The 12,922-nt window shown below is 31.8% G+C and overlaps 1 protein-coding gene and 1 pseudogene across 1 annotated transcript; one reads left to right on the forward strand and one right to left on the reverse strand.

The window, feature by feature from the left end:
• Positions 1-2,025: 2,025 nt before the first annotated feature.
• LOC125829228 (uncharacterized) lies at positions 2,026-3,251 on the forward strand (annotated as a pseudogene).
• Positions 3,252-3,335: 84 nt separating this feature from the next.
• On the reverse strand, positions 3,336-10,602 carry LOC125829213 (ATP synthase subunit d, mitochondrial). Its single transcript, XM_049508457.1, has 5 exons — positions 10,367-10,602; positions 6,906-6,987; positions 4,476-4,540; positions 3,851-3,937; positions 3,336-3,759 (listed from the first exon to the last, which is right to left on the reverse strand). The coding sequence occupies exons 1-5, from the start codon at positions 10,535-10,537 to the stop codon at positions 3,658-3,660; spliced, it is 507 nt and encodes a 168-aa protein (XP_049364414.1). The 5' UTR covers positions 10,538-10,602; the 3' UTR covers positions 3,336-3,657.
• Between the last annotated feature and the right edge of the window lie 2,320 nt (positions 10,603-12,922).

Raw genomic sequence — 12,922 nt, forward strand, 5'->3', positions numbered from 1 at the left:
AGTTTAAGTGTTCATTTGACAAAATTGTAAGTAGAAGGGTCCAGTTTACAATCCGACACAAGTACAAGGGTCTACCAGACCTTTTTGCCTAAATTAAAAGCAACTTAAGAGAAATATTTCGAGAAAATGATCAAAATGATCCTTGATGTATTGGGGTTGCTTTATTTTGGTCTTTAATATATTTTAGGTGATTGAAATAGTCTTTCATGTATGACAAAATGTGTTCAATTTAGTCTTTTACCCTAAACTTAACATTTTACCCCCAAAAACTGTTAGATATAACGGTGGGGCCTCCATAACTTACAAAATCCACCATTTTTACCAATTTTTTTAGCTCAAAGAAAGAGTTTCATGAATTTTAAAACACAATTTTCTCTAATATCTAACCACACAATTACAAAATTATTTTGTAATTGTCCTCAGTGGTGGAACAACAATGTTTCTTGGTATTGCTAATCGTATGAACAAGGAAATTACCGCTCTTGCTCCCAGCAGCATGAAAATCAAGGTTGTGGCGCCTCCTGAATGGAAGTACAATGTCTGGATTGGAGGGTCTATCTTAGCTTCTCTCAGCACCTTCCAACAGATAATACATAACATAACATGTGTAGCTCACACTATTACAATAATTATGTGGTTAGATGTTAGAGAAAATGATGTTTAAGAATTCATGAAACTCTTTTTTTGAGCTAATAAAAATGGTAAAAATAGTGGATTTTATAAGTTATGTGGGCCCCATCGTTATATTTAACAATTTTTGGGGTAAATGGTTAAGTTTAGGGTAAACGAATAAATTGAACATATTTTGTCATACATAAAAAACTATTTCAATCACCTAAAATGTATTAAGGACCAAAATAAAGCAACCCCAATATATTAAAATTATTTTGATCATTTTCTCAAAATATATCTCTTCTGCTTGGGTAACTCAAAGGAAGAGTAATTAGCCGAAAACTTACGATCAAGAAACAAAGAAGAAGAAGAAGCTAATTTCCTCTGAAAAAGTAAGTTTGTCGATCGTATTCCCTTTCGTTTTTCACTAATTTTATTTTGGTGTTGAAATTAGTTGTTAGCCAATTTTGGGTGTTGTGATTAAAGCTTGAAAATCTTGGATTAGATGATTGATTTTAATTTGATTATAGTTGCGGCTTCATAATTTCCTCTGAAAATGTAAGTTTTATCCATAGTTTTTCGCTTTGATTTTCTATCATTTCTTTCTCTCATCATTTTCACTGATTTGAAATAAATTGGGTTTATAGTTTGGATGTTGTGATTAAAGCTTATTTTTGTATGAATCTTGGATTTTCTTCGATTACCTGACTGATTTTAATTAGATTATAGTTGTGGCTTCATAAGCTTAAAGCTTAAAATCCATCGTTTTCTCTTTCGTTTCTTTGAGTAATTTCATTTTAACAAGTGTTCATCAATTCCGGGGGTGGCTATTGGCCTTTTAAAATGAGGCATATGTCTTAGCCCCAAAATCGTAAAGCCTAATTTTTTAGTAATAAAAAAATTATTATAAGACTTTTTTAACAAAAAAAATATATACTATATTTGTCGTTTTTTTAGTTTGAAACATTAAAGAATGTTTCTTTTTTATGGATCAATTTTTAAATTTAACTTTTATATGATATGTTTAAGATCACAAGATTAAAAAAAAATTGATATATATAGTTTAAGCCATAAAAAAATAAAACTTTTTTTATTAAAAAAATAATAAATAACTTGAATTTCAGATATAAAAAAAAAATTAAAATTTAGGCCTCCAATTTATTTTTGACTTTAGGCTTCTATTTAGCTTGAGCAGCCACTGATAAATTCTTGGCTTAGGTGGCTAATTTGACCATGTGAAGAGATTTTTCTTTTGAGTCCCTTTTTATGTTTTACCGGTAAATTATTCGTTTACTTGTCGTTTTGGTTCATGAATTCTTGGAACACTAATTTTATTCATTTTTTTGACAATGTGATTTTGTTGGAGATACTTGTTTTTTGTTTTCATCATTGTTTATGTTTTACAGACAAATGATGATGGATCAAGAGAAGGATGTACCCAGCAATCTTCCTGATGATGTAATTGATGAGATTCTTACTTTTCGAGATGCGTTCTGCACAAGTTTTTTGTCCAGGGATGGACAACACATTGGTGTAGAACTCCATACCTGACGCTTCATTCGTGGAAACCTCAGATCCTTAGAGCCGCTATCCAAGAAATTATCACCCGCCATGATGGATCAATTACAAAGTTTACCCTTTGCATACAGTATTCGGAAAGCTACCCTTGTATTAGCAGATTATTACATTTCCTCTCTCGAGACTACCATTCAACATCTTGTTCTTAGACTTTCCAAACAATTCGATTTGCCTTGTTCATTTTTCAAATGTTTGACTTTAACTCATCTGTTTCCCCAAAACTGTTTATTACTTCCTCCACCAAACTTCCAAGGATTTGTTAGTTTAATTAGCCTAGATCTGTGCTTGAAAGTTTCATCTCTCATTGCCCGTCGCTTGAGCAATTGGTGCTAATGATCTCAGATACGTTCAGCGACATCATTGAAATTCAAGGGTGATATCGCAACTATCTGCTTGAAAATGTGTCCCTCGTTTGGCAGAGCTTTCTCTCCAGCATTATCGTAAGGACTGGAAAAAGCGTCTTGGATTACGTGGTAAATGTTGCTTAATAACTCATTCTATTGCATTTTGGCCTTGGAGTCATCCTGATTTTTGGCTTGTTTTTCCTAGGTCCTTTCTACAGGCCAATAAAGCTTCCCGTTGATATGTTGTGTGTGAAAAGTGTTTGCATGTGTATTCGTCTTGACACGAATGGGATTTTGTCTGCTCTTTGCTTGATAAGAAGCTTCCCATTTTTACAATATCTGGAAATTCAGGTTCTCTTTTTATTTCTCTTTTCTTCTTTTTATACTCAAATCATCAAATAAGGTTACGTAGTTGAGTTTTGATGTCTTTCTTAGATGAAGCTCAATGTTGATCACACTACGCCAGTTCTAGATTGTCTTGAAGTGGAAGCTTTTCAGAATGTGGAATTCCAACACCTAACAGTAGTTAAGCTAAAAGATGTTAATGACAGTATGCAGGAGATGCAAATTATCAAGCTTCTGTTAGCCAAGTCTCCGAAGTTGGTGAGAATGTCAATCAATCTCCAGATTCTCTTGGAAGAATCTCGAATACTAAGTAGAATTGTTGAATTTAAGCGTGCATCACGTAAAGCAAAAGTTGTCTTTATACATGTTTGATGAGAGACGATGATGTTTGGGTAAAACTTTGATTTTGTATTTGAAGATAAAAAGATAGAGATGAATGTTGATGCAGTAGAAGTCGTGTTGCCCAATTGCCATTATATTGAGAAAGAAACACTAGCCAGTCTGGATCATGGTTTCTTTAAATTTGTTTCAGTGAGCTAGTAAAAAGATTGGGGTTGCATCTTTAAAGCCTAGTGAAATTGCAAAAAGAGAATTGATGGAATTTATACCACTCAAACATCTCTTTTGCCTCCCAAACGCAAGGCCATATTAGGATGTCCAAGTGATGAGATTCACTCTAGTTAACATTTGAAAACAAGCCAACTACTACTACTTTTTCTTTTATTCCTAACCATGGATCAACTTGGATCATCCATCCTAACTTCACCCAAAAAACCTGCTAATAGCCCCAGTAATCATTTCGAATTTCATCATCAAACTTCTTCTTCAGCTCAGGATGCTTCTCAAAGTATTCTTCAGCTGTCATTGTACTAAGTTTTTTCTGTTCGTAAAAACAAACCCACACAGTTAGATAAAAGGATAACTGATAAGAATACATATATATACATGGAGAAATAAGGTGATATGAAGACCTTCAACTCTTGCACGTCTACAACTTCTTTTTCTAATCTTTCAGATTCCTTCAGAGATTTCTGCTCCGCTTCTTTCAGCTCCACCAACTACAATTATTGTAACAATTAGAAAGAATAAACCAAAAAATATGCAAATTTGGCCATGCTATTCTTGTGTTAATCGAAACTTCTGAAAAGAAGGTACACAAAGGGGGTAATGATTTGGCATTATCTTCGAATCGCCATTGACATGTCAATTTGGGTTCAAGCAGGTACATATTGTAACTGGTATTCTAACAATTCCACTGACAACAAAGGAGAGTATCTCAACTTTATTTCTGTTAGGGAAAATAATTTTTGATAAAATGATTCAATTGAAATATGTACTTCATGTATTTTTTTGTTTAATCATTTTCATTTTGCTCCGATAAATTTTACCTATTTTTATGCCAAAAGGTGAATTCCTTTCTGTGGCAACAACACTAAAACACAAGGACAGTTTGTAGGATTTGAGCAATTGAGAATTCCCTATATCAATTTTCAACTAATTATTATAGCTATGACTATACCAATAACAAGTAGGTAGAAAAAAAACAAAACTCATGCAAAGAAAGGTAAGGATGGCGATTATTGTTTTTCCACTTACCAAGGCGTCAAATTTGGGTTTATATTGAGGAGTCACCGTATCCACAAACTTGGGGATCTCAATGCCTGAAAGAAATATTGTTAAGAATCTACACAAGACAGTTGAAACAGTTGCAAAAAGCCAACAAACATCACTGGCGTTTGAAATATATACATGGTGTGAGCTAGCTCTGTTACTCCGATAGTGGCAGAGCCTTGTATAGCTAAAATACGAGACGCACAGACTTCAAAATGAAATTTCAACTGACCTATGAGACCAGTAGTTCTATTCAAACTTAGTGCAACCGTTGAACCTTTTACTTATTCAGTGAAAATATGGCGGGAATTTGAGCAGCAAATCAAGAGTAATAGAGGACTATGTTGAAAAATGTTTAGAAGTTGCACTCAGCAAATTCTAAGTCGATATTTACTTTTAAAATTATAATAAGCTAGGTAAGTGAAGAAATTAGTGTAAGATATGAGTATTATTTCAGATATGATGAATTGACATCAATTGTTGCCGCAAGACAACAGGAAACTTTGTCTATCCACAATAAGGTGTTACTAATCAAGCACATCATAAACAGAAAAGATATCTAGCAAGAATTTTGATTAAGAGGCAGGAGAAGAGGAGAATGCAAATTGCAATTGACTGTTCTCTACTTCCAGTCTAAACTAGGGGTAACTTTAAGGCACTTAATGAGTCAGCGCACAGACTCATTCCACATACAAGTATATGAACGCTTTCTTCCAGCTAAAAATTCCGTGAAACTGGTCAAACACCAGAAATAATGAAAGAATTTCCCTCTGAGAAGTAGATCAAACATAAGAATTTCCCATTGCAAAACATTAGCTTGACAGAAGATTGTGCTGCTACGTTATTTTGCAAGCTGTAAACTCAACCATTTTTCAAAGAACCTAAGAATCAATTTCCCAGAGTGAAAAAGGTCCCACGCTTATCTTGTGAAGGAACTTCTCATCAACAAGGAGACCAGCATTATTAACTCCAACAGACTTTTTTGGGCATCACAAATATTTGAAGATAATCGCTTAAAACCTTATCCAAGAGCTCTTGCAAATGCTAGCTTAGTGGCATATAACTTTAAAGAATTTATTTATTCTTAATGAGATGATTTATAGTCACCACACAAACACACTCACAACTAAACGACGATTTGCCCTTAAGAAAGTTGTCACTCTTATGTATAATTAGGCATCCCCAGAGCCATTTCATACATTTTTTTCAGTTCTTAATTATGCCCAGCTCAAGCTCATACAGTATAGTGACTCCACCGACGACCAACTCATGCACTAATAAAACCAGAATTTTCTATTATCTTTGCAAAGAGTATAAAGACGGACAGAATCCATTTCTCACAAAGTTGGCACTGTATCCTTAGATAAAGCATCTTGCAGACTTGACAATAAGAGAGACAGATAGATAAATTTTCTCGAAACTCGACTCCAAGTTCAATAGATAGCTACTTGTAGAAGACAACTTCTTGCAATGTGGCTGAAGACACAAACTTAGGCCAGGTTCATTTGAAATGTTCATCAATCAAACAATAAATGATTTGTCTAAAACTACATATTTGATGCAAAACAAGCTCGATAGAGAAGCATTTCATCCCCAATCAAGACCATGCATGTAGTAATTGCTACTACCTCTATCCCAATGTTATGTGATGGTATTTGATTAGGCAGAGAGTTCAAGAAAGACAGACATACTTACAGAACTTGTGGTCTAAAATATTTCCTCAGACATTTTTGTGGTATAAATAATTTTGTTAGAGGTATAATGGGAAGTGTAAGTAAATTATTTTTTAGATACAGAAATGTGTTATTCGTTTACTAAAATGAAGTGTGTGACATAAATGGGACAGGAGTACAATAAAGTCCAACAATCTCAGGCAGAGCCACAGAGACATTGTTCAAAAAGTGATCTCAAGGAAAGGATTCAGAAAATATGAAAGTCAAAAATTTCAGATATTTTAAACTGAATTAGGGCGGTACATATTGTACATCCAATGTGCATATTACAGTAGATGCATCGACTGATAAATATCTCACTCAGGCACATGGAACTCATGAATTAAGCCACTAACAAAATGAAACTCACACATTTTTTGAAGGAAGGTAACTGTACTTCATGAAATAAGCCACTAAAAATGTGAAGAAAGCTTCAGACTTTTCACATTTAATCACACAGTTCACCTACATAGAAAACTATATCACGAAATCCTACACCTGAGAAATCTTACAAGGACCACTACTCTGCTTAGTAGTTTTGTAGTTTTATGGCCAAGAGTTTGAAGTCAAATTCTGAGACCCAAGAGATGTAAAATTCAAGGTACTACAAGATAAATAACATTAAAGGTACCACGAGAGCATGCTAATAAAGTAAAAAAAAAAATATTCCAAACAGAAAAAGAAAATCTGAAACTGCACATACTGTCATAGGCCTCTTTGTACATGTCTACCAAGCGAGAACCGATTCCTTTTCTGTAATACTCCCAGTTGATAGGTTCAGGTTCCTGCTTGATATAGAAGCGAAGAACACTCTAGTGTTAGAGCCTCTAAATTTATAATCCAAATAGAGAAAACTACCTATCTGAAAAAACTTACAAAACAAGTGATTAATCGGTAACACTACACTACTCCATGAATTATCCATGGTTAGCGAATTTTTCTAGTTGTTTTGAAAACTCACAAGTGCCATTTGGTTAAAAACAGACCTCAATAGGGACAGAGACTTAAGAGTCACTTCACAAATGTAAATACCATTAAATTTATGCGATAACTCTTCCGATACGAATTAAAAGTTGAGTAGTTCTTTTTAGTGAAAATTTTAATAGGTATCAAAATACAAAATTTGATAAATGACAAACCCGCTCATTGCTATCTTTTTTAACAAAAGTAAATGTGTCAATGTGCATCTGAGACTTGGTAACAAGGGTACTTCCCTATACAAGAAACCCGCAAAAGTACAGGCCAGCAATGATAGCATTTACTAAAATAATTCAATCAAAAGCTTTTCGCAAAGAACATTGTGTTTACTTAAGAAGCAGTTGAATCTCTATTGCTTTTGGTTCAGGTCATGGAGGGCAACCTGATTATTTATGATGAAGAGGATGCGTTTCTAGTGAATAATCTAGAGTTCTCGCATGGTCCCTCCAAAACCAGGTTCCTCAAGAACCATGATGTGAATGTTGAACATTGCATTTTCTATCCAAATGACTCTTGTATAATTCTCTAAAGTTTAACCATAACAATTTAGAAATGCTAGTAAAGGTTTCCACATTATCCAACATGTCTTCCTTTACAAAAAAATAAAAGGAGAGAGAAGAGGCACCTGCAGTTCTTTCAGTTACAGATTTCAGAGCCCGTTTGGATTGACTTAAAAAAAGTAACTTTTAAAAAGTAATTTTTTAGAGTGCTGAAACTTATTTTTAAAATAAGTAGTTGTGTGTTTGGATAAAAGTGCTGCAGTTGAAAAAAAAGTTGTTGATGTGTTTGGCAAATAAGTGCTGGTAAACACTTTTTTTTATCAAAATGTCTGAAATACCCTTTAAGCTGTTAACATGATAAAAAGTTGATTAATTTAAGGTTTTTTTTTATACTTAAAAAATAAATTAAAACAAAATTAATTTATGTTTTACATCCATAAGTAATAATATTTTTCTATCATTCACATATTTCTTTACCACCTTATAAGAGGAATATAGAAATAATAATAATAATAATAATAATAATAATAATAATAATAATAATAATAATAGTAATAATAATAAAATAATAATAATAATAATAAAATAATAATAGTAATAGTAATAGTAATAATAATAATAATAATAATATAATAATAATAATAATAATATAATAATAATAATAGTAATAGTAATAATAATAATAATAATAATAATAATAGTAATAGTAATAATAATAATAATAATAATAATAATAATAATAATAATAATAGTAATAGTAATAGTAATAATAATTATTATAATAATAATACACATAATAATAATAATAATAATAATAATAGTAATAGTAATAATAATAATAATATTTATTATTATTATAATTATAATTATTATTATAATAATAATAATAAAATAATAATAATAATAATAATAGTAATAGTAATAGTAATAATAATAATTATAATAATAATACACATAATAATAATAATAATAATAATATAATAATAATAATAATAATTATAATTATTATTATTATAATAATAATAAACATAATAATAATAATAATAGTAACAGTAATAATAATAATAATAATAATAATAATAATAATAATAGTAATAGTAATAGTAATAGTAATAGTAATAATAATAATAATAATAATAATAATAATAATAGTAATAGTAATAGTAATAGTAATAGTAATAATAATAATAATAATAATAATAATTATAATTATAATTATAATTATAATTATAATTATTATAATAATAATAATACGAATATAATAATAATAATAATAATATAATAATAATAATAATAATATAATAATAATTATTATTATAATTATAATTATAATTATTATAATAATAATAATAATAAGAATATAATAATAATAATAATAATAATAATATAATAATAATAATAATAATAATAATAATAATAATAATTCAATATGGGCAATTTGGAAATTGTATAAAAGAATTAAGGGCAAAAAGGTAATATACTTGGTCAACATAAAAGTGCTTTTAAGTTAAAAAAAAAAAAGCTCCCCCCCCCCCTAGCTTTTAGCTTTTGGCTTAAAATAAGTCATTTTTGACTTAAAATAAGTCATTTTGATAATTGCCAAACACTCTAATAAGTCAAAAACTGGCTTTTAAGCCAGTTTGACCAGCTTAAAAGCCCATCCAAACAGGCTCTCATTCCTTCAATTCTCGCTCATCTTCTCCTTATTTATTAGTTTTAGTTGGTATTCGCGTAGTATCCTTTTCTTCTACTTTTACTACTGCATTTGCATAGTTCAACTTGCTATTTTGTGGGACTAAATTGAGTTTGTTGTAGAAATAAGGGAATAACAAGTACACAGGCACAATACAAAAGAACCTATTAATGGTTTCTTCTGCCTTTTATATACAAATATAATAGTTAAAGAACCTATTAATGGTCTCTTGTTCCTTTATATACAAATATAATAGTTAAGGGATTTGTCCAAGAACCTATAGCATAAGCCTTTGGGGACAAATAGAAAGGATGCACATAAGCACCCAAGAATATGGCCTACAGGTAAATAAAGTAAGTTGAGAACCATGAGGTCTCAAGTTCAAACTCCAACAGAGGCTGTGATTTCTTCACATCAGTCGAAGCCTTAGTGCATAGAGGTTACCCAGTACCTGATTTATCATCTTCTCCTTTCTTTGTCATCTAATCAGTCAGCCATCAACTGATTGAAGAAAGTTTCCTTTTTTATTCAATGCCTTTTATTTTCTTTTGCAACTACAATTCCCCACACATCGCTATAATCACTCATCCAACAAATGCAAGAGTACAAATGGCAACGTTCACCACTCTTCAAATCATATTATAGAGATCATTCCTAATAAAACAATCATGTTAAATCAATTTTAATGGAAATCAGCCCCGTAAATTTTCTAGTTAAACATCCCAAAATCCAATAAAATCAATCCCAGCATAACAACTCAATCCTTCAACAAAAACTCCACCTTCTCCCCACCATTTCCCATAACCTGTTAATTGACATAAAAACATTCATACTTGACAAATATGAAACAGCTCATGCTTTAGTCAACCAAATTAGTAATTCACCAAATAATAGATCCAACAACGGCAGAATAGTAAAAGTAACAATCTAAATCTAGATCCATATACAGAAAATATCTATGAAAAAAAATGCAGATAGAGAGAAAGAGGAAACCTGGCTGAACTTGGTCTGAAGTTGGGAGTTGACATCATCGAAAGCGCGACGGAGATTGGAGAACTCCTTGCGAGCTTCATCGGTGACAAGAAGCTTGGCCATTCCTTCCCAATCAATATTCCTGCCGGCCTTGAAAGTCACGTCGGCGATCTTCTTCACTGAACCGCTCATTTTCTCGCAGTCTAAAAGTATTTGCAACAATGTCGCTTGTTATTTCTATACTATCGATCAAGCTTCAAAAAGAAAAAGAACGAGGCTCAGAGAAGCGAGAAAATAATCATTCGGCTGACCTATATGATGATTTACGAGGGCTTCGCACCTCTAGGATTTTTATCATTTTCCTTTATTTATTTATTTTTAAAATTTTTCTTTTCCGTTTACGTAGTTTTTTCTTGTCCGCTATATTAAAAAGAAGTAATTATTTTTATTAACTTAGTTTTGTTATAAAATCAATCTCAAGATAATTTAATTATAAAGAGAAAAAGGCAAAAAATGCAGATAAAAGAGAGAACTTCTCTTCTTATTCAGAGGTGTTGTCCAAATGGTGAATGATATCTCTATTTATAGTGTTGAGATATCATACCCAAAGGTCACCTTGTTAAAAGCCAAACTAGTAGATATATAGTTATCCACCAAGGTTCATATCACCTTGGAATTATACATACATGAATTCATCAATTAATTCTTGAAGTAATCAAATGGACAATCCACAATTCAATGGATTTATGACACTCCCCTTGGATGTCCATAGATAATGTGCCTCGATAAAATCTTACTAGAGAAAACTCAGCGGGAAAAAATTCTAGTGAAGGAAAAAGAGTACACATATCTTTTGATACGCATTATTTGTTGCCTCATTAAAAACCTTGTCAGGGAAACCCAGTGGGACAAAACCTCGGTCAAGGAAAAAAGAGTGCAACGCGTATTATACTCCTCCTGATTAAAACATCACTTAATTTCTTATGATGATGTCATCCAATCTTATATACCAACTTTTCAAATATTGACAGTGTCTTTGTGATCAAATCATATTCACGAAGATGTTACATGATTGAACTCATCTTGATATATCATTTTCTAGATTCATGGATATGATGAGGCTTTGAGTTTAGTCGAATACATTCTTGAAAATCACTATATTTGTGACCTCGTTGTTGCAAGTAAATTGTTCATTCAACTTGTTCATAGCAACAATAATCTTATGGACACTTTCATTTTTAGTTGACTATCTTGTAGAATAACTTTAAATAAATGTCTTTGATCCCATTTCAATGTCTTCTCATTGGGGAGAGGCAGAATCTTGTCAATAAATTCACTGCAGTATATTTGATCGTATATAGTAAGGTTGTACCGACCGGGTTTCGTCGTTATAGAAAAGCCAACGGGGAAAAATTTTGGGTCGGAAAACTTTTTCGTAGTAACTTGGGATTTTCCAACCTAGTCCAGATTTGGACGAAATCGGAGTCTAGGAGATCTAAGGAAATCTGGTAGCAATTGGGTGATCTAATTATGAATTTGATCACATGAGTAGATAGATAAGTCGTTAAGGAACTCGTACGACTTTACAGAATTGAATTCGGGTGAGTAGAACTCCCGAAATTGATCTTAGCGTAAACGGGTAGTTTCTAAGCCTCGTTGGTTGAAGGTGTGTTGTGAAATGGGGATATTGAAATTATTAAAATAGCTCATTGTTTTGTGCAAGCCGCTTTGGCGGTGATTTTGGTGGCCACTGCAGGGCCGCTGTAGCGGGGTGATGACCGTTGTGGCGGGCCAAACACGACTTAAAGTCGTAAATAAACCCCAAAAACTTTTTATTCTGCAATTTTTGAATTTGAGGGCTAAGGAACAAACTCAGGGCTTTTCTTAACAGTTTTCCACCGCTCTTGAGGATAAATGTAAGATTTTAACTCCCCGAATCCGTTTTTTGATCCGTAGAACGTACTCTAATAGGTAATTATCAATGGGGGAGGGTTTTGATCTAGAAACTATGATGGAAAAGGCCCTAATTGGGATACTTGGGATCATGGGTATGATCTAGGGTTGTTAGAATTGTTAGTAATCCAGGTTTTTGGTGATTGTTTATTGATTCCCGTATTATATTGATTGTTTGTAGACCAAGAACAAGCGAAAAGAATTCGGAAAGGGAAGGATCAAGTTTCTTAGGGTTTCAAGCTTGTTTCGAGGTAGGTGATGGTTGTGATTCTATGATTGTATGATGTATGTTGTCTTGTTTCATTATGATACATGTATGTATGTGGATATTGCATTATTGACCACACTTGTTGTAAATGTGGATATATGACACTACTTAAAAAATAGTGAATACCGACCTAAAAATTTCCGACCTCAAATGGAGGTCGGTAAATTCTGACCTACGGAGGTCGGTATTTACAAGTAGTCGGTTTTTATGCAAAATAAAGCGGGAATTTTTTTCGGAAAAAATGAATTACAATAAAAATCGACCTCTTGATGTCAGTATTAAACAAATAAATAAATAACAATATTTTATTTTTTCTCAATGTGTAAAAAAAATTATAATACCGACTTCCGTATGTC

Source organism: Solanum verrucosum, unplaced genomic scaffold (assembly GCF_900185275.1).
Source record: "Solanum verrucosum unplaced genomic scaffold, falcon-dt-bn FXZP01000043.1, whole genome shotgun sequence".
In the NCBI taxonomy this organism is placed as follows: domain Eukaryota; kingdom Viridiplantae; phylum Streptophyta; class Magnoliopsida; order Solanales; family Solanaceae; genus Solanum; species Solanum verrucosum.

Coding starts and splice junctions, on each gene's coding strand:
- LOC125829213 (XM_049508457.1), bottom strand. CDS start 10,537: ATGAGCGGTTCAGTGAAGAAGATCGCCGACGTGACTTTCAAGGCCGGC. Junction 4,541..6,905: donor GTACAAAGAGGCCTATGACA/GTATGTGCAGTT, acceptor TATTTCTTTCAG/GCATTGAGATCCCCAAGTTT. Junction 3,760..3,850: donor TAGACGTGCAAGAGTTGAAG/GTCTTCATATCA, acceptor TTTTACGAACAG/AAAAAACTTAGTACAATGAC.